Source organism: Perissodus microlepis, chromosome 15 (genome assembly GCF_051167445.1).
Source record: "Perissodus microlepis isolate ML-2025 ecotype Zambia chromosome 15, ASM5116744v1, whole genome shotgun sequence".
Classification (NCBI taxonomy): domain Eukaryota; kingdom Metazoa; phylum Chordata; class Actinopteri; order Cichliformes; family Cichlidae; genus Perissodus; species Perissodus microlepis.
In genome coordinates, this window is record NC_140475.1 from 23,834,919 (window position 1) to 23,860,352 (window position 25,434).

The 25,434-nt window shown below is 44.0% G+C and overlaps 1 protein-coding gene across 5 annotated transcripts in view; it reads left to right on the forward strand.

Moving 5' to 3' along the window:
- The window catches only part of LOC146372213 (unconventional myosin-VI-like), a 125,889-nt gene that overhangs the window by 75,164 nt on the left and 25,291 nt on the right, over positions 1–25,434 (forward strand). For all 5 annotated transcript variants that reach the window (XM_084954444.1, XM_084954440.1, XM_084954442.1 and 2 more), the window contains exons 21-28: positions 5,210–5,340; positions 5,444–5,521; positions 6,654–6,783; positions 10,020–10,110; positions 11,120–11,270; positions 14,426–14,634; positions 18,759–18,837; positions 25,196–25,356. In XM_084954444.1, coding sequence (XP_084810570.1) covers positions 5,210–5,340; positions 5,444–5,521; positions 6,654–6,783; positions 10,020–10,110; positions 11,120–11,270; positions 14,426–14,634; positions 18,759–18,837; positions 25,196–25,356 — 1,030 coding nt within the window. The remainder of the gene's footprint in view (positions 1–5,209; positions 5,341–5,443; positions 5,522–6,653; positions 6,784–10,019; positions 10,111–11,119; positions 11,271–14,425; positions 14,635–18,758; positions 18,838–25,195; positions 25,357–25,434) is intronic.

Consider the following 25,434-nt stretch of genomic DNA (forward strand, 5'->3'; position numbering starts at 1 on the left):
AGATTTGAATTTGATCCTCGGGCTCCGGACGGTGTCTTGTGCTGCTGATTGTCACTCATCACCACAGCTTTATTAATCAATGAAAACTAATGAAATAGCAGAGACGTGAGCGTAGGCTAAACACAGTAGGAATCTAGGCAGTGTCTCTGTTGCTCTGAGTTAGTGATGCATCTCCAGGGTTCAAGTTAAAATAATCCTAAAATGTCTTATTTTGAAATTATATCAGTATCAAAGCTGGATATGCTCGCTGCTGTGCAAATGTCCTCACGCATGTTTTTTCTTTATTTTGGGACGAAGTAATGTAAGAAAAACCATAGACTGTAAACAAAAGATGGACACATACAATAAAGCAGTACTGAAGCCGCGGCATCAGCAGTTTGGCTCCCGCCATTTTTCCGTTGGATGCTGAGATTAATAAAATACTGACATTACACCTACAGAAACTGAAGCACAGACTTTTTTGCATTTTGCATGGTTAGTCTGTACAATCCAGTCTGTAGAAACCAAAACTGTTTCTTTAACGGGATGGAAACGTGATATTTAATGCTGGAGAGTCATTTTTTTTAACACTGATATCTGTGGGTTTGAACAGATGGGCGTAGCCATTTCAGAAGTGCCTTAAACCTGCATGACCAGCAGGGGGCGACTCCTGTGGTTGCAGAAATATAAATATCAGTATGTACGATAGTGCAAACAGACACAAAGTGGCACAGTGGTAATTCTAACAATAATGCTGTTGGCAAACACAATAACAGGGAATAAATTATAGAGGATACCATAGTGCTAATCCTCCCATCTGGTAAAGAACAGATGGATGGAGTATGATATCAGAGTGCTGATGTGCATGTGCAGATTTTTAAAGTGTTTTAACTGGTTGAACAGAGAGGAGTCATACAGTCTAACAGCCCCAGCTGGAAAGGATCTCCTGCCGTGCTCAGTCGTGCAGCACTGAGCCTTTCACTGCTGTGGTGACCAATCGGTGAGGCGCGCACGGCCTGGATCGTCCACGATGCTGAGTATTTTCAGTGACCTCCTCTTAGACATCTCCACCAGTTCCTCTTCCAGAACTGACACCAGCCTTCCCAATCATTTTCTTGGCATCAGCTGTTTTCGCCCTACTACTCAAGCACAAGACCACACTCACCACCACATCGTGATAGAACATAGACAGTGTGCTCCTACAGACGTCTGTCATTCTGCACGGTCCAGTGTGCTTTCTGGGTGAACCGTAAACCGAACGGTTCTTACGTAGCTTCTGTCACAGATCAGTCTACCAACCTTCCAATTGGTAGGTTCATATATCTGAACTGCCTGAGCCACAGTGTTCATCATCCACCTCAAACATCTGTTCCCCTGAGGATGGCAGGGCAGAACGAAGCATCCTGCTTCCTAAAGTCTGTATAAACTCTAAGTCTTCTTGGTGATGTTCAGCTTGAAATAGCTGAGCTCCACGAAACTGTCAACCTCCGACTTCCAGCACTTCACAGCTTTCTTGTTCTGAGCTCAGAAAACACTTTTCTGACGAGTTTATGGTCTCAGTTCTAGTTAAACAAAGCATCAAGATAATTTTGTAAATTATTATTATTATTATGATCATTATTAGTGTCAGAAGGGGGAATAGCTAGTCTGTGCTCATTGGCTAACATCTTGTACAGCCAAAGTCCACAAACCAGAAAGCGACATCGCAGTGGCTCTGAATGTGTTTTATGTTCAGTGTGTCATAGCAAATACAACAAAGTCCTCTGGTGCATGCTTCAGTCTTATCCAGTTTGAACGCTGTGTTGTCATTTTATTTCTTTATTTTATCTTTTAGCCAGATATTCTGCGTTTGTGCCGTCCTGTGATTTAAACTGTTAACTCATTTAACGTGGCTGTGAGAGTACTTTATGCTGAGGAGGGGGTTGACGAAATCAGTGGAAAACACTCGATGGAGGTCATGAGCTCCAAAGCAACTTAAGGACACTAACAAATACTGCAGAGAGGATGAATGAATGCCAATTAGCAGCATCTGTTTGACATGAAAGAGGCCTGAAAATGAGCCCTTTGATAGAAGCTTCCAGAGCAAAATGAGATGACTAACAATGCTTCAAAAATGGCAAATGATCTCCGTTTACAGGCGGTCTAAATAAACAGATTAATGTAATGTGTCAGAGGAAAGTTGTGGCAGCACAAGCAGCAGACAGAAAGGGTCACAAAGCTGAATATGCAGTGTCTGATAAAGGATGCTAATTGTCATGCGCAGACTGTTTGGAACAAGCTCTTTAAGCAGCCTTTAGCTGCTTTGATTTTTTTCTATTTGGAAGTTCTATTAATGGGATCAGCCAAAGCTCACTTCCATTTTTGTGCCAGTATACCTGAGAGTATTTTGATTTTTACCCATACGTCTAACAACTGATGACACAATCCAGTGTCTAAAAAAATAACAATGCCATCTGTTTTGTTTTTCTGGAAAGTATATTGTTCCTGTTTTTCCTGACAGCTGCCGTCAGGTCCGTAAATACTTGTGCAATGACAGAGCTTTTGTAGTTTTGCCTCTGTACACCACCACAGAGGATTTCAAATCAAACATTCAAGATGTTTATGACTTAAGTGCAGACTTTCTGCAGCTGTAATTCAAGGTGCTTAACAAAAGTACTGCATCATTTTTTTTAGGAATTACAGAAGTTTTTATACAAAGTCCATACTTGGATGAAAATCTATTGCAGTCAGTGATTTCCTGAAGTCTAGAACCCGTAGACATCTTGAGATCCTCTGCAGGCCTGTTTCTGGGTCTCTGTTTTTGTTTAACACCTGCAAAGCTGCTCTGTTGGGTTCAGACTTGGGTTGCTTTTGCAGTTTATTTGGGTCATTATTCATCTGTTCTGTGAAGCTCTGTCCGATCAGAGAGTACCGCCCTGAACACTTCACAGCTCATCCTGCTGCAGTCAGGATGAGCTGTGAGCAGAGCAGTCATTGATGAGCGGTCATCAATAAACTCCAGTGACCTGCTTTCCCCGGCAACCATTCATGCCCATGTTTTAACATTAGCTCATCAGCTGTTTCGTTCTTTCTTCAGACTTCTCTCTTCTCATCATTCTGGTACAAGTTTGTCTTGAGTTTATAAAAAAAACCCAAAAAACATGTTGTTGTTGTTGTTGTTTTTAATTTAAAAAAAATAAGGTGGTTTTGTTTTAACTACACATGCTCTTTTAGATGTTTTCTGGTAAAGTCTAATTCTAATAAAGTCTGCTCTTGAGTGTAACCAGTGGTTTGCACCTTGTTGTAAGCTCTTGAAAGTGATACTCCTTAGTTAGTTAGTTTTTCTCTAACCTCTTGTTTCTGAACCATGGAAATAATTCTGCGATCATGTGCTTTAGCTGTCATCTGTGATGTTTTGGGTCTTTTGTTGTTGGTGAGCTGCTCAGAGCATTTTTTTTTTTAAGAATGCACCAGATTGTTGATTTGGTTACTTGTAAAGTTTTTCCTCTGTCTGATTGGTTTATTTTGGTTTTTCATCTTAATTATGACCTCCTTCTTTTCATTTCAGTCTACAAGTTCAACACTTTGAATGACCTCCAGATCATTTTATCTGCTCAACTTATCTTGAAATAATCAGGGAACAGGCAAAATGACAAAAACTGTGCTGTTGTCCAAGAGCTTATAGAGCTGTCTGTATTACCTACTTACCCCAGTCAAACCTGAAATGGGTGTTTTCTCATTTTACACAGGTTGGTTGTCATCAATTCATATGCCTACTTATTAGCCTATAATAGTTTTAACTCTGGAAACCTAAGTCCTCATTAACAATGAGGAACACTTAAGTCCTAAAACAAAACAAAAGTTTGGTGATAAAAAAATTCAGTTTTTAATAAGCATCAGTCATCATGTTGTTTCCTCTTCAGTGTGTTCAGATTTGAGGAGTCCGATGGTGCTGGAGAGGGGTGTAGAGGAAGCTGTGATGCTGGGTTAAAACAGCGGTTTTAAGTAAGACTCTCATGTTTATAATCGGTTCTTTAGAAGAAAGAAGAGATTATTTCGACTGCCAGATGGATTCATAATGAATCCTAATGTGAGATGATCTAAATCTATTATTAGTCAAATTCAGTGAAAAGATGTCCACATTGGTCACAGATTAAATTTTATTCATAACTGATGCTTTTTTTTAAGAGTAGGTCTCTTTTTAATATGGTCGGATCGTCAGAGGTCATCCACATTCGAGCCCTGCGATGATGCGGCTCTGTCTATGAACTCGAGGACCTCCCCTCTGTCACTTCTATTTGCATCAAGCCTCGAGGTCAGCCAGGCTTCCTGGTGTCATTTATCTAATTTGGAAGACGGTCTTGGTCCTCGCTGTGCTCCTGTGTGTGCATAAAGAAGTACAAAAACACAATATTTTTATCGTTGAAACTTCCTCTGTGTTCCAGTAACTTTCTATTTCTTTTTTAGCTGCAGCTAAAAAAGGGGACCTGCTTAAGAGAATAATTGAGTGAATAATAATTGAGTGACATTAATCAGTTAAGTCCATGAATGCAGAAACAAAAATGAATGCAGCAAACAACAAAAATGTATAAACAAGACTTTGGGGGAATTAGAGATCAGCTGTACATGGATGCAAGTGAAGTCCAGACTTTATTGAGCCTGTATGTGATGGAGGAAATAAAAGGTTTCACTATGTCAGAAGGAAATATAAAACTCTCTGCTAGTAAACTTCAACCTGCTCCGCACCATCCACCACACAGCAAAGAGAGTGAAGAGGCTGCAATGGGATTACAGAAACTGGCTCCTCATCACTTCAGAGCTGCTGTTAGAGGTGCTAGTGTAAACAGGAAGCTCCCAGCAGGGGCTCCCCGGTTGGTTTCTATCTGCAGGCAGTCCTCAGAGCTGTTTGATGTGAAAGCAGGAGGTATAAAAACTGCAGAACTGGGCAGCTCATACTGTGGACTCATGCCTTTTCTCCTTGGTATCAAGTATTTGTATAATTAATTTATCTTATATGTGTACAAGTGGAAACCTCGTGTCGAGTCTTTTCGTGTTCCAACAGCAGAAACGTCTTTTCAGACGTCCACTGAGATATTTGGTTTATGATTTACTGGTTTGGAGTAAAATGCCTAAAGCTCAAGAGCTAACTCTGAGGGATTTTTTTTTTTATTGCCTTTCTTGGCTGTGCGGTTAGTGGATCTCTAACTTTTTTGTCTGGTAAAAGCATATTTTCCTCTTTTTTTGTCTGTAGGTATGGTCTCGGTGCTGGACCTGATGCAGGGCGGTTTCCCCTCCCGAGCTCCATTCCACGAGCTCTACAACATGTACCAGAAGTACATGCCTCCCAAGCTCACCCGCCTCGACCCGCGGCTCTTCTGCAAGGTCAGCCCTCCGCCCCTCGGGTTTGGCCCTGAGCTCTTGTGGTTATAATTTTAACAGAACTATATCCCCATGTTTATCTCTGCCCTGCATATCTGTGTTGCAGGCTTTGTTCAAAGCTCTGGGGCTGAATGAAAATGACTACAAGTTCGGCCTGACCAGAGTGTTCTTCCGGCCTGGGAAGGTGAGGCTCTATTCCCTGCTCACTTTGGCTAATATAGATTTTGTTCACCTAAAGAAAGACAATAGAGCCAAAGGAAAAGCGCATTAGTTTTCTTTTGCTGCCGAGGTGAGACTAGATGAGGTTTTCTAAAGAAGTGCCAGAGCCAGCAGATGGGGTTTTTTTCTCCACCAGATGAATAATTAATCACGTTTGGGTCAGACGCGTGGCTTCCAGGAGGGACTTATGAAAGTGCACACATTTGCAGCAGAGAGCCTTGAAGCGCTACATGCCGGACAAACTATAAGCCTCACAGTATAGCTGCAGGACAGGGGGATACATAAATACTTAAGTCCTCGCTGGCTGCTTTCTGAAGACGACACCACCCTCCAGTGTAGACGCAACATCACATGGTCCCCGTGAATAACTGTTTGCACCTGCGAGCAGCCACCGACAGTTGTGGCTTCCAGTTTTAGCAAATGTTAGGTGGCAGAAAAGTAAGTTTTATGTGTCAAAGCTTGAAGCACAGCCTTGGTAATCTTTGCACATCTCAGAGGCAGTGTAGCTCCTAATGTGATGGTGTGAAGCTTCAGACATCTGAAACCCGGAGGCGGGCGGGGGTTTGGCAGGGCTGCGTGTCACTGCTGTTAGAAATCAAGATTTGGAAAACAAACAATAAGGACACACAGATGTTGAGCAGATAATGCAGGAAATTCAGCAGTTTCTTTCATCGTTGAGGGGCGTTTGGAGGACACGATCACAACAAATGTCAGCTGCACAGTCGTAAAGAAGAGCTCCGAAAGCCTTATAAATCCAGAGCAGTTAAGGTTAGAGAGCATTAAAGCGTGGGAGATATCCTTCTAAAACATTCATGAATGGAGTAGAGAACTCGAACTAGAATAAACGTACACCTCCGGTCTTCTGGCCGCTCTTTAGTGAGATACGAAACACACTAACAGAAAAATAAACCTGCTTTTAAGACTGAAGGACAAGGTTTCAAGGCTATGATGATGATGTGTTATTTGTTTGGGATTATTTTCAGTGGAGTATTTGATAAAGAAGAGGCACACTGCCCAGTAAAATGGCTAAAAGAACAAACAAGGTAAAAATCAAAGACAATCACTGCTCTGATCACGTGTTTCTCGTCTCTGTCCAGTTTGCAGAATTTGACCAGATCATGAAGTCGGACCCCGACCATCTGGCCGAGCTGGTGAAGAAGGTCAACAAGTGGCTCATCCACAGCCGCTGGAAGAAGGTCCAGTGGTGCGCTCTGTCCGTTATCAAACGTACGCAACGTCTACTCTTATATAACGATCGTGAGCTTTAACATGACGATGATCTAACAGTGTTTGAAAATGTGCGTCCATTTAAGATTCTGAAATGATAGAAAAGCATCCTCAGTATGAATAACTGGCTTTATGTTCTCTCAGTTGGTGTCTCAGTGGTCATACTGTAGCTGATGGAAATGAATAAATAGGCTCACTGAGGTTCTATTGTAACCACCACAAAATCACATGTGATTTTTTAACTATACATAGAAGCTCCTTTGTTCACAGCAGGTTGCTTCGCTCGTTTGACTTGTTGGGTTTTTACATCGGGTGCCCTCCTGATGCAACGTTCCTCCTCCCGGGATCAAACCAGGGACCTTTATCTTGCTGAGGCATAGAACACTGCACTTGCTGAATTTCATATTAAGGTTTTGCAGGTCTTTGCACGTGAGCACTGCCCACGTGACGTTAACTTAACAGTCATGGTGATCATTTAGGATCCAGTCACACACTCCTACAGATAAGTCTGCAACCGTCGGCAACCACCTGTCGCTAGGAAGAACAGGCAGATGTAGTCTGAATGTCAATGGACTTCAAACACTCTGCAGCTGTTCTCCAAGCTGTAGTGCAGCTGGGAGTGGATAAGATTCCGCTTCAAACTTAAGGTTGTGCCTGCTGAAGCCAACATATGGAAGTGGAAACTTCCACATGTTGGCGAGTATTTGCAGACAGACAGGAAAAACTACAGGTAACCATGGCAACATGGTAGAAACCAAAGAAAGCACCTTCTTTGCAACCGATTGCACCAGATGAGAGAGAGAAACCTCCAGGAACCACCGCCAGCCAATCAGGGGGTTGTTTTCACCTTCAGTGTGGCAGGAAACTCTTGAGCATGGCGTCACCTGACAAATTGACACAGTGATGTAACTCAGAGCTTCATGAGTCGTGAGTCCAGTCATGCCAAACCCCAGAACGGAGGTGGCCACCATCACCCACTGCTTCATGAAGTCCCATTTTAAAGCTTCCTGTCTGCATTTGGGACATTGTCATCTTGTTTGCTGAGCACTCACATTGACCACCTCTGTGAGTGTATGCAGAATACTTATCTGCAGTAGAGGCACCTGTTGATCTGTCATCAGAATCCTTCAGGTTTTTTTTTTTTCTTTTTCATTGAGTAAAAAGAACAATTTTTGTTGCTTAAAGGCGTTTAGGAGACCTTCAGGGACAGCAGCAGCAGGTCAGGTTTGTGCAGATTTGCGTAATTCTCGTATAAATCTTGCTCATTTAGCTCGCAGTGTAGTGCAGGCAGATGTGTTTGGAGCCCCGTCACGCAAACAGGAGGTGCACGGAGCAGGGAAAACAAACCACTGGCTGTTTATGTGCAGCAGAGGCTGCTGTGATAATGTGGGGTTGAGCTGTTGGAGGAGCGGTCCGTCTGTCTGCTGGTTTTTATTACTGCAGCGTCGGTCACTGCCTCTCTGTCTGTGTCCGTCTCCGTTTATCCTGCTCTTCTCCATTTTTGGGTTCTGTCTCTCTCTCCTTCTCCATATCGATCGAGCTTTATATGCAAAAACTACCCAAGCACATCACCCATCCCATTAAAAATGGATCCAGGAGGCGTGGGGATGTTTCAGCCGTAACTGTTAGACAATACTTTGACTCATGGGCTGCAGGAGTGCCCGGTGTCCTCTGCTCTCTAAATGCAAAGTCATTAATTCATCATCCTGTTATTGACGGTGTAGAAGTTACATATTCTGAGGTCATAACAAGATGAAACGAATTTGGCAGCGAGCAGAGATGTTATTGATCTCTGTCTCTATTTATCTTTCACACTTCATCTCCTCGGGCCTCCCTCGTAACCCCTCCTCTCGCTCTCTCTCTCGCTTTAATTTTCTCACTTCAATTCAATCCAAACTTCCTTCATTGGGAGGACGGAGAAGCGCCGGTGCTGTCACAGACTTGGAGACGGGTGGGTCTGAATCACAAATGATGTTGCTCTGTGAAGAAATCGTGAATTTCTGCAAACAACAGAAGGTAAACTGCATCAGAGAGCAGCTCGCCTCAAATTAAATCGATCTGTAGGAATTCAGCGGAACAAGGTTTCTTATCAGGACAAAGTCTGTAAACTTATTCTAAGTTTTCTATTATTTACTCCTGAACTATGAGACAGAAAAGAAAGCTTCCTGCTGGCTTTGACCAGACCTGTACCTCGCATAGTCTGGACCTAGCTTCTGGATCTGCATCTCCAGGAAGATGACCCCCAGCTCTGCTGATCTGAGGCCTCGGTCTCACATTTCAGGTCTTTTGGATGAAAAAAATCTGATGTTTTATACCCAAATAGATGCAAAATCCATGTGTGTTTTAGGGAAGGCTTACCTTGTGGTGCGTGCCAGGTCCTGTCTGCTTTCATAACACCAAGACGGGATGGCAAAAGGTCTATAGTGAAACTTTACTACAATAGATTCAGTTCAGTGTTATTTATATAGCCCTAAATTACAGCAAGGTGCTTTATAGTGTCAGGTCAAGACAATAATACAGAGAAAGCCTCAAGAATCAGTCCCTATGAGCAAGCACTTGGTGACAGTGGCAAAGAAAAACTTCCTTTTGACAGGAAGAAACCTCAAACAGACCCGGGCTCAGGGTGGTTCTGCAAAAGACTTTTAGCTATCCTAGTAAGGAGTAAACCAGCAGTCTGAGTGCTCTCTCCAGGTGAGCGGTGCAATGAGCTCTTTGAGATGGAGCCTGATTATTTAAGACCTTGATGGCCAGCAGGGGGCGACGACTCTGGCTGGCAGAAATAAGTCGAGTTGTTTCGCATTCTGTAGTTTAACGTCCCGCTGAATAAAACAGGAAGTTAATTTTTTTAATTATCGTCGAACTTAGACTCTTGTGGTGTAGAGGTTTGCACATTTTTCTAACAAGAGAAAACGCAAATCACTTCAGAGTTTCATCGTCCGGTGCAGAAATCTGCCAGATCAAACATGAGGAGACACCTGCTGTGAGACTTCTTGGGAATAAAAGCACAAAGCCCATAAATCACAGTGGTGTAAAGTCGTGACTAATAGGTCGTTAGCCAATGAGGTAATGACTGGATAAACCAACCGCACGTTGGGATTCTGAATGATCCCTGGTTTCCTACAGGATGCTGAAGTCGGGTTGTTTTGGTCTCGTGGTGCAGACTGTGACCTCGCTGCTTTCAGCTCTGAGGTTAAAGTTCCCATCTCGTTCTGCTTCTTTTCTTCTGTTTGTCACAGTGAAGAACAAGATCCTGTATCGAACCAGCGCCTGCATCCAGATGCAGAAGACGGTCCGGATGTGGCTCTGCATGAAGAAACACAAACCACGGTGGGTTTCCTTCTTTCTTTCCTTCGTTCCTCACTCCTCCTTTTCTTTCCTTATCTTTGTCCTTCTCTCTCCTCCCATTTTCATCCATTCTTCTTAATCCCTCAGCTCCTCTCTCTCCTGCTCACGAAGTTTACCCCCCTCCTCTTTTCTTCTTCATCTCTACCTCTTCATTATTTTTCTTCATCTCCCTCTTCCTCTTTATGCTCACACACCCCTCATGCTCACCTGTTGCTCCTCATGCTTTCTCTTCGCTATCGGCCTCTTTCACGTCCACGGTGTCACGTTTCCCTCGGAGACGGCTGCTCTGTGATGCTTCAGCTCTGCTTATTACCACCAATCTCTCGCCGATAAACAACCTGCCGCTCCACGCTGCGTCCCTCGCTGCAGGATGTGCTGGAGTGTGTGATTACAGAGGCCGGGTGGGGGTGCGCTGATAACCGGCGGGAAGAGTTTGGGCACAAATTGAGATTGAGCGAAGCAACATGACAAGGTGACAAGCATGAAATGAGCATCGTCAAAGTGGAGGTGGCACAAAGACCAAGTTTGGCACATCATAAATATGGTTTCGGTCATCGCGTGAAGCCCAGGCATCCAAGTCCTGAACAAGACTTTACACACCTGCATCTATGAATCATGCTGCACACACCTGATTAAAATATCGAGTAAAGTGGTGACACATGTGATTTTCAACCAAAATCCTCTCTTGAGTAAAAAGATGCAGTTTAAGTGTGATTAAAATGAAGAGCTGATCAGATGCAGGCGAGTGTGAGCGTTAAACAGCGCGTCATCAGAGAAACTAATCAAGTGTTGAAGCCCAAACTGTGATTGAGATTATTCTGCGAGTAATTAGCGAGCTCTGCAGCAGAGCAGGCAGAGCTGACGGTGCTTCGCTGACTGCCAGGTGACGAGATTACCAGCGTTTAACGGCTGCCCGCTGTTAACGAGCCCCCCGTCGGCGCTCTCTCTCTCTGATGCTTTTCATTACTGAGGCCTTGTGTCTGTGTGGCAGGATCGACGGGTTAGTCAAAGTGCGTAACTTGAAGAAGAGGATGGACCGCTTCAACGAGGTGGTGGGCGGGCTCAAGGAGGGCAAGCAGGAGATGAGCAAACAGGTCCGGGAGCTGGACGCCGCCATTGACACCCTGATAGTCAAAATCAAGGTGGGTGTGGTGCATAGTTTGACCGCGCACTGAAAAAGTGCCATGTTTATGAGAAATGAGATGTATACAACATTTATGAGAAAAAAGTTTGCAAATTTGTTACAAAAATTATGGAAATTTACAAAAAAACAGATATTTTTTCTTAGATAAATGCTTGCAAATTTGTTTTAAAAAGAGTTTTTGATTGAATGATTGAATGTGATTTGAGGAATTTTATCTGGTTATCTTGTTGATTCACAGGCACTCAGCCTCTAAGGCGACCTTCTCACTGTCATAATGGTATTTCCTGTTAAACTGGATTAAACTGTGTGCTTTGTCTGACTGTAACGTCACCTCTTCTTCTAAGATAATCTTACCCGTGGATGTCATAAATCCTGAACGTGCCGCTGTGGATTATTTTTTTTTGTTTAATTTCCATAATTTAGCACACCGTAGCTTCCCTGTCACTTTTCTTCCTGGAGGGAAGTGGTGGAGGCGTGAGGCTGACAGGTGCGAGGCTGACAGGTGTTCACCGCGGTATGTGTCGAGAAAAGAGGGACAAACGCCGGCGGAGGAAGTCTGACTGAAAGGCTCCCGTCACTTCAGACTCCACCCCGCGGCATTGTTGTGGAGTGACTGCTAGTTGGAGGGAAAAGTGGTGCGGTGACAGCCAATGTTCCCTCTAATTTTTCATGTGTCTGAGCAAACACACCAACTCCCTGAGCGATCCCTTGGACCACTGTGAGCAACAGCAGACGTGTGCGCTGTGGTCACGCCAGCATCGAATCCATCCAAGTTGCATGGTTTATTAAAATAATCAAATTACAGCATTTACATTTATGTTAGACTACTTTTAATTAAGTGCTTTAGCCCACTTACAATGAAAATTAAAAAAAATCTTGTTCGTGACCTGTGTAGTATGTTAACACTATTGGAAGTAAAAATAACTTGAACTCCAATTTTGAAAACTTTCTTTTTTTTTGTTTTTTTTTAAGTAAAGCTCTGACTTGTATTGTAAGTATGAGTCTGTGGTCTGGGAGAGAGTCCTGTAACTCTCTGTCTGCAAAATACAGTAAATAATGACCAATGTTGGGCAATTATATATATTTAGTTACTTCTTCAAAAAAGGGTTAGGGTTTTGCAAACAACAACGTTTCTTGCAGCTGTTTACCTAAAAATGCAGCCAAGGCGTTTTTTTAACTAAACATTTCAAACTATTTACAGAACAATCAGCTGTTCTGCATCAAATTTGATGCCACACAAATTATTTGTGCCACTCCACAAAATAATTTCTGTCCACTATGAGATAAAGGAGAACAACAGCCTGATACCTGCAGGCCTGACAACAGGAGATGTATCACTCCTGTAACATTCAGCAGTCGCCTCATTGTTCTGACGCACACAACAAAACTATTGACAACACTACACACTAACTACACAAGATTTGCGCTAAACGTCGCAAATCTCGTACATCCCAAAACACCGTCACTCCTAAAACCCCCCCATTCCCAAACAACTAAGTGCGATGTTGCCATATATTTTTATGATTGGTCGACATGGTACATTTTTCGACCAATAGGAAAGGGTGGGGTTTTTCTGTTTTGTTTTTGCTCGCAGGTGGTTTTCCTTATAAAACGCAGTTTTTACCATTTCTCCCTGCAGTAAATATAAACAATGACAGTATTCAGGAAGAAAACCAAACATTGCAGATATTTTTATCATAACTCTGGTTTTACGTGGCGTATCAACACAATTTAAGTCCACATTTTTTCCGTCAATTGTTCCGTCTGTCCTGCTCACATCTCCAATGGTTGTACACGTTGTCATTAACGTGCCAGCCACGCCGCTTTGCTAGCTAAAACACTGGTGTCGGCACATAAGGACGCTGTCATAGCCTGCCAACGATGTTGATTAGCTGCGTATATACGAATGTGAATTGCATCATTGGCTGGACTATGGGATAAGGTGGCATCGTTATAATCCCATACGAGCAGCCAGTCACTTACTGACTAACACTGCAAAACAGAATTGTTAAAGTTTTAATTTTTATTTCAATTCAGGTAGATTTTTTTTGTGCGCAACGCAGATGTTCTGTGCTCAGAGACCAGCAGTGCGCAATTGCGCACGCGCACAGCTTAGAGGGATCATTGTTAACAGCAGATGCACATGAATATTCATCATCCTGAGACTCCAGCGTGTTTCCCTCCCCTGGTTTACACGACCGCCCCGTGTTTGTCTGTCAAATGTCAGATCGTGCCCCGATGACGCCTGAACACGCCGTGACGGTGAACTGTGAGAATACCGACGCTTCCGAGGGAGTTTTTTTCACTCTGTGATCACAGATATCAGATGTGGCCTACACGACCACCGGCTCAGTGTGTGACACGCTGCAGCTTAGCCACAACTCAATAACAGCATTTAGGATATTTATAATGAGCTGGGGTAAAATTCATCGGAAATAAAGTTCAGCAGTTTAATGTCGTATGTTTACACGAAAAAATAGACATTTACAGCAAAAATATGGCAAAGTTACAACAAAAATTAAATAAAAGTGGCAAATTGAGTGAAAAATCTGGATATTTATGAGAAAATACTGGAAAATTAAATAGGAAAAATGTTTGTCATTCAAGTGAGTGATAAAATAATAATAAGCATTAAGTCCGAAGAACAGGAAAAGAAATGTATAAACAGACTCCAGTTTAGTATTTAGCAGGACTGACACCAGGACACCTGTGGAGTTTGGTTTGTCCTTCCTGGGCTGCTCATTATTAGCTATCAAAGACTCCATTAAGAATATAGGTTTTAATTATTCATGCTGTTGTAGCTCCAGGACGCAGGGCCAGGGGTCTAAGCCCACCTACTCAGCGTGTCCTGGTCTGCCCAGGCCTCCTTCCAGCTGGATATACATGAAACGTCCAGGAGGCATCAACCGAGCTCCTCGCCCTGTTTCTAAGGCTCCCTTCAGAGGAAGCTCGGTCACTATTCGTATCTCGTGGCTGGAGATGAGGGTGGAGGGTGGATCATAACCGCATTTCACATGCGTGATGCAGTGAAACAGATCAGCCTGCACAGATTCTCCATCCAGTGCTTTGAATCCGCACGGTCCAGATATCTGGATCGGTGCTTCCTTTTGTGAGACCTGACTGTAAGTGCAACCTTGTTTTTGTGCCTTGTAGACCACCATAATGGGCCGCATCGACATCGACCACGAGTACAAGGGCCTGGTGACCCGGTCAGAGAAGCTGCTGACCGAGATGCAGAAGAAGAAGAAGGAGGAGGAGGAGCGCGAGCGGCTGCGACGCATCCAGGAGGAGATGGATAGAGAGCGGAAGCGAAGGGAGGAGGAGGAGCAGCGCCGCAAGCAGGAGGAGGAGGATAGACGGCTGTAAGTGGGACGGGGGGGTTTAAAGTTGGAGTACTCGAATGTTTCTGGCCTCTTCACTGAAATACTTTTGTTTCGTTGTCGCAGCCCAAAGTGGAGAGGCACTCGTAGAAGTGACAAACACACTCAGGCGGCTCAGCACAGATTTACAGCAGCGTTTACCACAGCAGTGTGTGTGTGCGTGTGTGTGTATCTGTGTGTGTGCAATTCCTGTCCATAAATACAGCAGGTCATTAATAGGATTTAAGAGATGATGCCTTCAGGATGAAGATTTTGTTGGAAGTTTTTACTGTTACCGGGCTGCGTTGCCATGTAACCTTTAATACCTGAGGATTTAAAAATGGCAAAAGCTAAATTTACATGTTTATATCGATTGGCTTCATGTTGGTTTCAGGTTTCAGGAGCCTTTTGTGTCCAGCTGGAGTTGTTTTAGTTTCCTGCTGTTTCCGAGTCTCTGTTTTAGCTCCGTTTTTGTTCTCCACCACCTTCTGTGAACGATGTAGGGTTTCTTAGCTTCACTTTAACACCACAGCTCTGCAGAATTAGTCTCAGGTTTGTGAGAGCCTGTCTTATAAAACACGCCAACTCCTCCTACACCATAAAACAACACTGGCACACAGGTGCATCTCAGGCCCCTGTATCCGATGCTATCATGTCATCAGATTGCCTAGCAACCACCAAGCAATGTGCTAAAGTGACCCACTTGTAGAGTTTATCCATCTCCTGAAAACCATGGTCTCACAAACACACACACAGGTTATTAATGCTGCCTAGCAACCACCTAAGAACCCACTAAAACACAGACCTAGCAGTCCCGTAGAATACACGTGCACTCGTCCGACAACATTTCAAAGTGCAGCACTGACAGCCCCTCTGTGAGGTCATCAATAACTGCTAAAAAAAAGTGGTTTTTGCATCATTTGACAATAAGTGGGAAAGTCCACACAGGAAGTAAGATTTGGTCTTCCTGTGTATGATGCGCCTGGTGGGTGGGGCTTTAGAAGATCTGCTTAGATTCAGCAACATCTCTTGTCGACAAGAGAAAGAAAATAGTTCCTTCATTTAATGTATTTCAACAGAGGATTTCTGTCTTCACACACACTCTCTCTCTCTCACTAAACAGCTGGAAATTACATTTATTTATAAGGAAGTCACTCTTTTTTCTTGGTGAGCTTTGAATCAGCTCAGCAGCACTGTCTTTATACGTACCACTAAAAGCTAAAAGCTCATTTAATGTCACAGAAGCACAAAATGTGAATAAACATGTTTTCAGACTCTTTTAGTCTGACGTGTCCTGCACAAACATCACTGTGCAAACACAGAGATGTCTAACGTAAGTTGCTCTGTGCCGGAGTTTCCCAGATTCACTGTGGTTACGAACGTCAGTCACATGTCACGGTGGTTTCCATGCCGACCTCGGCTCATGCACCAGTCTCTTTCATCCGCAATATAAAAGCACACCACACACACAAGCACACCTTAGCTTAAAGCACAGAGCATAAAATTGAAATTAAGAAACAAAATCAGTATAAATATGAGTGAATACGAGTAGTTAATAAATCGGAGGTGTTTCCGTGCAGCGTCTCAGTGATCCAGGTCGAAGGCAGATGGACTTCTTTTAGCTTTCTGAAGATGTTTCACCCCTCAGCTGAGAGCCTTCTTCAGCTCTGAAAACTTTGGACCAGATCACGGGGCGAGGGCCGGCTGCTTCCATTATACTGAAGTGAAGGCAGACACATCTACCTCTGAAATCTCCAAAACTTGAACCAAAAGGGCATAAATTTGGAGTGAACTCTTTCAAAGTTCTGCTGTATTTGCATGGTCTGTAAAGATAAAGCTCAGACATGGCGGATAAAACTTCACGTTACATGGGAGGAATACAAAAAACGAACTTCATATTATACAGTTATCTTTAAACATCAGCCAGGCTTTAACAGCTCCATCTGAATATCACACGTCCTTCAGAAAAGAAACTACAAACTCTGTTTTATCTGCTTAACGTGCACAAATACCAGCCGTCCTCCTTAAAAAGTTCATTCAAAGTTCAACAGCCCAGCGTCAGCACTAAACCTGCCTTCGGGGGCTCTGGCTGTGCAGGTAACCTCAGACTGCTGTCCAATCAGAGCTGTTACAGCCCTCCTCAGAGCGTCGTATTTGTAAGGCTGAGAAAACCATCCAGGAGTGACGACGTGCCGCCTCCCGCGCTCCGTTTTCACTCTTTATCCTTTTCCTCGGGTCTTTTTGATGTTTAAGAGACTGCTGAGGATTTGAATCCATCACACGCCGCAATCGCTTACACGGAAAATTTCATTTCCCGCCCAGATTGTGGCATTCGTATTCCTCACACGGGTTTGTCCTCCACATTGCTGCTTGCAGCGGGATGGAAGGTCTTTTAGGAGGGCCATTGTGTTCGTCACAAACCACTAGCTGCTAATATAAGACATTAGAGACGACAGCCTGAATTTTATGGCCCTCTTCCCTTCACTTTATTCTTCTCCTCTGGCGAGTTATGAACCCCCAGGATTCACCTGAAGGTCGCAGACTGAAGGTCATGAGAGCAGATCTCGTGCAGCCTTAATCCTTGTAGTATCTGTAAGAACGCACTAAAGCCTGCCAGGTAATGAGAAACCAGAAACTTCTGTCTTGACGACGACTTGGAGCCCGGTGTTCTGTCATCTTTTTCCACACAAAGATGACGTTTCTATTTATGGCGGCCCGCAGCGTGTGCAGCAGCACAATAACCTTCAGGTCCTGCATGACTGGCGAGGACAAGCTGGAGGTAGTAAAGAGGCCAAAAGTCAGAGCTTTGGTGGTCTGATAGTTTTCCAGTCAGCGCACAACAGAAATAAAACAGCTGAGAGACGACAGGAGGAATCCATCAATCAGCAGATTACTGAATATTCTTCATTCCACCTTCGTAAATGAGGTTTTTAAAATATATGCTTGACTGTGTGTCTTGTTTAAGTAATTATAAAGTCTTACACTGGGATTCTTTGGCTTTTAATGAGAGAGGAGAGTAGAGAGGTTTGCAGTTGCCTTACGGCCACCTCAGCTAGATGAGCTCTCACAGGAAGTCTAACGAGCTGACGTCTCGTCCAGTAACGCAGCATCACTCTTTTATCATTTTACAAAGATCAAACATTTTATGTCAACTAAAAACCCAAAATGAAATTAGTTTTTTGGGATTAGTCTGCTCATTTCCAGGTCCGTGTTTCTTAATGACTCTGCTGGAGTAGCTTTGCATGATTCACAGCTTAGAATAATCCTCCTTTAACTTTTACCGAAAATTATATGACACGAGCCATTCTTGCTCCTCCGTTTGTCAAGAAAACTTTCTTCTGATTGGCTGCCCCTCATAAAGAAGGAGGTGGGTGGGGCTCCTGTGTCTGGCTCTCAGGATTTATGTGCACTTATCATTGAAACCTTGTTTAATAAAAATGTGTGACAGGAAATGAAGAGAAGCCAACAGGTCTGTTTTTCTACTTTAAATCTAATTTTTGTACGGAGCAACTTTTTGACGTGTAACAGAGTTTAAATGAAAGTAGGGTTTGAAATGATGCACCTTTCTTTGCTGTGCTAACTTAAACCTTTTAAAGGTGATAACAAGTGGTTGGTGGAGACCAAATATTGGGCTAAAAGCACATTAGCTACAAAGCCACGTGTTTTTACAGATTAGTAACCTGCAACAAACTTTTCAAAAAGCCTTTTAAAGGAAAATATTAATTCTGTTAGAAAATCATGCCTCTGGTAAAAGGTTTCAGCTGTTAATGTCTTTACTGGGCCGAGTCGACGCTGCTGAAAATGTGTTGGTTGTGTTCGCGTTCATCCCCCTCCAAGCTGTTTTTACTCCTGTTACTAAAGCGTCAGAATGAAAGCTAGGAAAGCAGGTCTGAGGCAGTTGGTGTCACACCCCAAATATTTCACTGATTACATTCAGATCTGAGTATTTATGACTGATTCATCATCGTCTGAGAGCGCTCAACATAACAGTGAACACACAGAGAAGCGCTGCACTTTCAGTCCCCCTCTGTCTCCTTTTCTCTGATGTTTTACTCTTCTTCCAAATGTGTTTTGCCTTCTTTCCGCTTTTCTGCCCTCATCTCTGCTTTTGTGTTTCGTCTCTGCAGGAAAGCAGAGATGGAGCTGAAGAGGAAGCAGGAAGAGGAGGAAAGGAAGAGGAGGGAGGAGGAGGAGAGGCGGATTCAGGTGGGTGTGTGTCGCTGCAGGCGGCCCGCAGACAGCAGCGCTCTGTTGGCCTTTGTTGTTTTTAACCCTGGAAGCTGTTTGCAGATGATTTACAGGACGGATCCTGCGGGTTAACAGTCCAGCGTCTGTAAAAGGGGCTGTTTGAGTTTAGGTCTTCTATTTTAAATAGAATCCAGAGTGTGACACCATGATGAGTAACACTCTGCATTTTGGTACAACAAGAGGATGTGGATTCAGTTTGTTTCTATTTACAAAATGTGTCCTTTTTTACAGAAAGGCACAATTAAACTTAATTAAGCTTTTTTTTAACCTTTATTCATTCGTATAAAGCAACACCAAACACAACAAAGTGCAACATGTGCAGATATCTTCACACATATACGTTCCTAAATCAGTGCTCAGTTCCACCTCGGACATTTCTGTGTTACAAAAAGCAATGAAACTACCTTTTTTTTTAAAAAATGAAATCTTTTTTGATATGAAAATCCTGCAGAAAGTCTCCCCACAGAGGGGCCCTTCCCAGGTTTGAACCCACGGCCCTCGAGCTGTGAGGCAGCGGTGCCGACCGTGCAGTCTAAACACATCATTTCAGTTCAACCTGCGGGCATGTGAAACTGCTATTGTTTCTATGGTTACAAAAACACGTTCAGACTTCAACAGGAAAATGTTGTTCAGATTTTGTTGTGATGAAAGAAAATCAGCAAATGTTATATGTCTTATCAAATTAAAGGACCAGTTTTTCTATGTCATCCTCTTCTGGTGGAGCCCCACCAGCAGACTGGCTGCCCCTGCCTGGCTCTCTTGGGGGCTCTTCCTGTTATGTTTTTCCTCCCCACTGTTACCGAGTACTGCGTGTACTCCCCCCCCCCTTTTTTTTTTTTTTTTTTTTTTTTTTGTAGATGTTTTTTTTTTAACAATTTGAACTGTACTTGTGTTGAACTTGGCCAGAGTCTCAGTAATGGTCAGAGCGTGTACAAATGTGTGAGAGCTGAATGCTCAGGTTCACTCTGTTTTTTCTACTCTTGTCCCTGTGTGATGTCATACAGAGGGCATATCCCTAACATAGTGGTCGTCTGCCCAAAGGGCCGGCCCAACTCCTGTTTTAAGAGGGGCAGCCAATCAAAAGAAAGTTGACTTAAAGTGGGAGGGGCTAAAACAGCTCTTGCTGTGATGCAAAGCTGGTCTGTAGAGTGTAACTGAACCCTCCCGATAATTAAACTATTACACGAGATGAACTGAAGTCACGCTATCACCATCATCATTTCCAATCCCACCTGATCTCAAACTCCTTAGCAGTTACTCTCTGTGAGAGAGAAACAAGGTTATGTTTCAGCCTGTTTCTGCATATTCACGGTGTACTCACGAAACGTCTGCAGATAATGTTCCTCCGGTTTAAATGAAGGCCAGCAGCCGGGCTTGATGTGAAGCAGTTTTGTGCGCTCGGCGCTTTTGTTTCTCCATCCTCACAGATTTGTCTTTGCAGGACGGCTGAGCTCTGTTTTTGCTCTAATCCATTTCTGGCTGTTCTGGCAGGAACCCGGCCACTCTTCATCTCTCTCCATCACACTCTCTAATGGTCCTCTCTGTCTTTCTGTGTCACAGAGAGGATGTTCATTGAGATCAGCTCAGCACGGTTTAGGAGTTTTAGGGGTTTCGAGCTAGTTTAGTCCCACTTTAGGTGCGATTGAGGCTGACATATTAATTATTAAAGCATTAAAAAAGCAAGTGATGAACCTGGTTGTCTGCAAATAGCGGATTTTTATCTTTGGCTCCTTGTCACCACCACTCTGTCACAGAAGCACACACTCTGAATGGCCGTTGACATATGAAACCATTAATGACTATGTTTGAGTGAGAGGGTGAAGTTATCAAGTTATCAGCTAAGGCTGGTTACCGTGGTGGACACACTGCGTCACAGAGATATCTGCTGATCGGTAAAAGATAATATCCTCGAGCACAGACTTCCTGGATGGTTTATTAGTACATTTAACTGCTTCAGAGTCACTTCTGAAGCCCCGAGTGGCCACTAAATGAACTGCAGCATTAATTATTGGACGAACTGACAGGAAACACCTAACCTGCGTTTCTACTTAACAGCTGTGGTTTTTGTCGAGTTAGCAGAGGAGCTGAAGTCGCTCTGTGTGAGCAAACAGCAGCAGAATGAGGCAATACTGCATGAAGAGCCACGCTTGTACCAAGCTGTATAGCCTTTTGTAGATTAAAACATTTATCAGGGTGTAGCTTTGTTGAAATCATAAAGATTTGATGTTCCGAAGGAGAGCAAGAAACCAGAATGTGTTTATGTAACATTGCTAACACGCACACGTCCCACAATGCTTTACAAAACCCTGCATGCAGCATACAGGATGAAGAGAAGAAGCACTAAAACTTAAAAGAAGAAAAAGCAGCCGATGTTGTCGTGGTCGTTCTTTTGGTTTTGAATATGAATGAGAATAAAGTGGGTTACAGACTCTGGTGGAGCAGACAGGAAGTTGCAGGGGACCAGCGGGAGAAATCCTGATGTAATCCCAGCAGATACCAGATTTACTGCAGAAATATACATGCTAGGGGCGTGGCCTCTTTGACTGACAGGTGGCTGTAGCTAACTGAAATCTCTGAATTTGACGTCTTCAAGCTAATGTTGAAGCTTTAAAATGTCCAAAGCAATGGCTGACATCACGGAGGAAACTTTTATTCTCTGTGACCGAAACTGTTGGTGTGGCGGTGTCAGCGAGGCTGCAGGTGGGTCAGACGTGCTTTTAAAGGCGGCTGTGACGCTTCAAACATGTGCGTCATGTGTTTTCAGACTGTGCAGGTTTCAAGATCTGCTCTTTGATAGGCGCGCTCTCTGCAGATGCTGTGTGTGTGTGTGTGTGTGTGTGTGTGTGTGTGTGTGTGTGTGTGTGTGTGTGAGAGAGAGAGAGAGAGAGAAAGAGAGTGATAGCGGGTTTTATGGTCACAGGGTTTAATGTTTATCATTTAGCACATCTCCGTTTGGCCCATCTGTTGCCGTGGCGGCTGGTGCCTTCGGGTCCCCGGGGCGTCGACCTGGCCCGGATCAAGTGCAGATTTCGGCGGCTGTTCAGATCAAAGCTGTTGGCCGGCAGCCCAGAGCCCCTGGGCTGGGTTACCCACAAATCTGCTGCACTTCCATCAACTTGGAGCTGTTGGGCTTCTCAGCACGTTCGCAAAGCTCAGAATTTTCACGAGTCGCGCTGCCGAGTTTATCGGGCCTCAGGATTCTCTACGCCGTGAAGTTTGGGTCGTCAATCTGAATGTGAAGCGTTTAGAAGTGACATGCTGAGATCACATGACCCATCAGAGTCAAATCAAAGGGGTCTTACTGCAGCACATTCTGCTCCTCATTCAGCCATTGTGTCACTGTTCTTAGCTCAGCTGGTCAAAGGATCGATGAGCTCGACACAGCGAGGCGTCCGTCCTCCGTCCACAGTCCACAGAGATCACTGCTGCTCCTCCGCTGTTGGTCAGAATTTGGTCAAACTTGCATGCAGTGGATCCCCAGTGGATCAAATCAGATGTGTCATTGTACAGGCAGTGACCTTGAAACTCCACCCACCTGCTGTTCAAACCTTGTTTTTATGACGGGCGGCCAATCAGAAGTAAGTTGACTTAAATCTGTTTTTTCATACACACACATCATAAACACAGTCACAGACTTTTCTTCTGTTTTTGTTGTTGCTTATATTCAATATGAGCCGGGCACTGATGATGTGTGTGGTTTAAATAGGTGATTTATAAAAAAGCAAACCCTTGGAGGTTTGTGAGAAAGGAGGAAACGATCCACAGAGGCTGAAGCAGATTTTTACAGCAGGCTGTGAACCTTTTTATTTCTGCTGTAATGCTGGACATGCTAACGTGGGACTCGCTGCTGGAGCCTCAAGTGGACATTAGAGAAACTGCACCTTTTGTTGTTTCAGTGTTGGCTTCATTTTTCAGCAACAGAGACATCGGCCTCTCCACTGCAGCTCCTCAGGTTTTTCTCCAGGTGTGCACTTTAATCGGTCCAAAACAAACAGACTGAAAAACACTAAAACATTTTTTTTTTTTTAAAACAGCATGTGGAGTACTCTTAAATCCAACTTGTCCCTGAAGCAGCTGACGACTGAATTCGCATTTAAAAATCCAGCTGTGGTCTGTTGGCTCCAAACCTTCAAATGTTTCACCATGAAGCAGGAACATAAACAAAAGGCAGCTGTGTAATAAATTAAAATGAGTATTGCGGATAAATCTGCAGCTACTAAACTCAGAATATTCCCGGAGTGGTGTCATGTGAACAAAACTAGCTGCACTGCGACGCGGCCTCACAGAGGAGTTATCGCATGGAAAACGTGAAGGTTAAAGAATTCGTCCACACCTTAAAGAAAGATGAACTTCAGTTAATGAAGCGATGGCCTTCAGATCCCTGCGACCTTCCTGAGCCAGTCAAGGAGCCGTTTCCCTTGATTCATGATGGAAAATGGAAGCCAGAACATTAATCATCCAGTTTAGCGCCGCCCCTCGTTCGCCACCCCTTGTTCCTGCTTTAATGAGCAGCTCAGTCGGTGATTATTGGACTGTGTTTTCATTGAGCAGTGATACGAACAGCTGCCCGATTAATCAAAGCTTCATAATGATCGTCCAATCAGGAGAAGATGACATCATCTTTCTTTATTCTGAAAATTGGGAAGGTTTGCCCACACATACGTCAGAATGGCTTCAGTGAATCGATGATGACAAAATAAAATTTATTTTGATTATTATAAATAAAAGGAGCTAAAAAAGATGAACATGCACTAAGGAATCAAAATAAACTCTGTAAAGGTCAAAATAATTTGCTTTGGTTTGATGTTACAGCAAAAAGACTAAAAGCAGTCATATTTTAATGATTTAAATATTTTTCCATAGTTTTTCAATAAAATTGCAATCCTGTGATAACCGGCAGGAGGCCGGCGATGTGTGAAGTCATTTGGGTGACGCTGCGCCGTCTAAATCCTTTTTCCCTGCAGACGGGTTCAGAGTGTCCTGATGGACGAGCTCGGACAGGTTTGATGAAAATCGTCTGTGATTAAAAACAGGCGTTGTTTGTAGGTTTTTTGTTTGTTTGTTTTTTACAACTTTTCGATAATGAGTTATTAATTCTGGAAGCTTGAACTGATTATTATTTTTATTATTAACTGAACACACAAAAAAAGTAAACCTATGTTTGACGCACCCACAGAGCGGCACACAGCTCGATTCGTGTTTGTCTTCCTCGTTCTGTGTTTTGACAGCACACCGCTGAATGAATGCAGCGTCTCAGCGTGTCTGTGCAGACACTACTCTGTGCAGACAAAACTCACTGAGGCTCGTTTTCCAGCAAGTTTCAGGCTCATGCAGATGGAAGATATCTGGGAGAAACTGCAAAACCAGGAGATGCACAGAAAAACCCTGGAATAATGGGAATGTTGGATGAGAAGACCTGAAACTGAATTTGTCAAAGATGCTTCAGAGAAGCTGTGATGAAGGCCAGAAGGCCTAAATGTTAGCATGTTTGTTGGTGTGAGCAGGAAGTGGTTTCCTGTAGGTTTTTGTCAATGCTACTTTTTTCATTATTATTCAGCATCGGAATGACACGACTCTGAAATTCGCATCCTGCTTGCTGATGTTAATCAGCAATGTCAGTGGCAAGTGGCTGGAGGTTGCTCGGTGAAATCAGTTGCAAAAACCAGCAGGTTTCCAGAATCATCTGTAGTTTGTATGGACCTGGTCTGCAAACACTCTCAAACTAGTCTCCAAGCTGCAGTGAAACCATGAAAATCAACCAGAGGATTCTGGTTCATCAGAGAAGTCTCCGATGAAAAGTCGGCGTGTTCGCTGACACGAGCGGAATAAAGTGCTGAAGATGAGATCTATTAGTGTTTGTGTCACTGCTGCATATTTACCTTCAGCACTGTAACTGCATGAGCCTCCGCCTTACTCCATCCTGTCAGGCCATCGGACGTCGCCACACTGCGACATCAGATGGCATCTTTCCTGATCTCTGAGAGTCCCGTCTTCTCACCAGGTGAACGTAGCAATTAGTCGTTTTGTGTGCTGCTGCAGTTTTTCTGATGTTTTGCAGCTGAAAGCGTTTGCACGCATGAGCAGCTGAACCTTCCTGCGCTGATGCAGCATCGCACGCCAGCCGTGCCGCAACGAAGCTGGCAGACATGTTTGTACCAGCAGATGGTTGACGAAGCGGGAGCGTTCAGAAAGTGAACTGAAAGCTGGCTGCAGCAGCACTTCCAGTCGTGAGCATATGTTAACTGCGGCGGAGATGCGCCAGGTGTGCTGCGACTGAACGAGAGCGTGTGTGTGTGTGTGTTCGGTGTGAGTGCAGATGGAGATGGAGCTGCAGCTGCAGGCGGAGCGTGAGGAGGAGGCCGCTCGGCAGGCTGTTCTGGAGCAGGAGAGGAGGGACAGGGAGCTGGCGCTGAGGATCGCCCAGAGCGAGGCTGAGCTCATCCCCGAGGAGGTGGCCAACGACTCGGGCCTGCGCAGGTAAGCCTGAGTTTAAGGAGACCCTCTGCGACGCGTCTTCACGGGACGGAGACGTCTTTGAATGCCGCTCGGACTCGT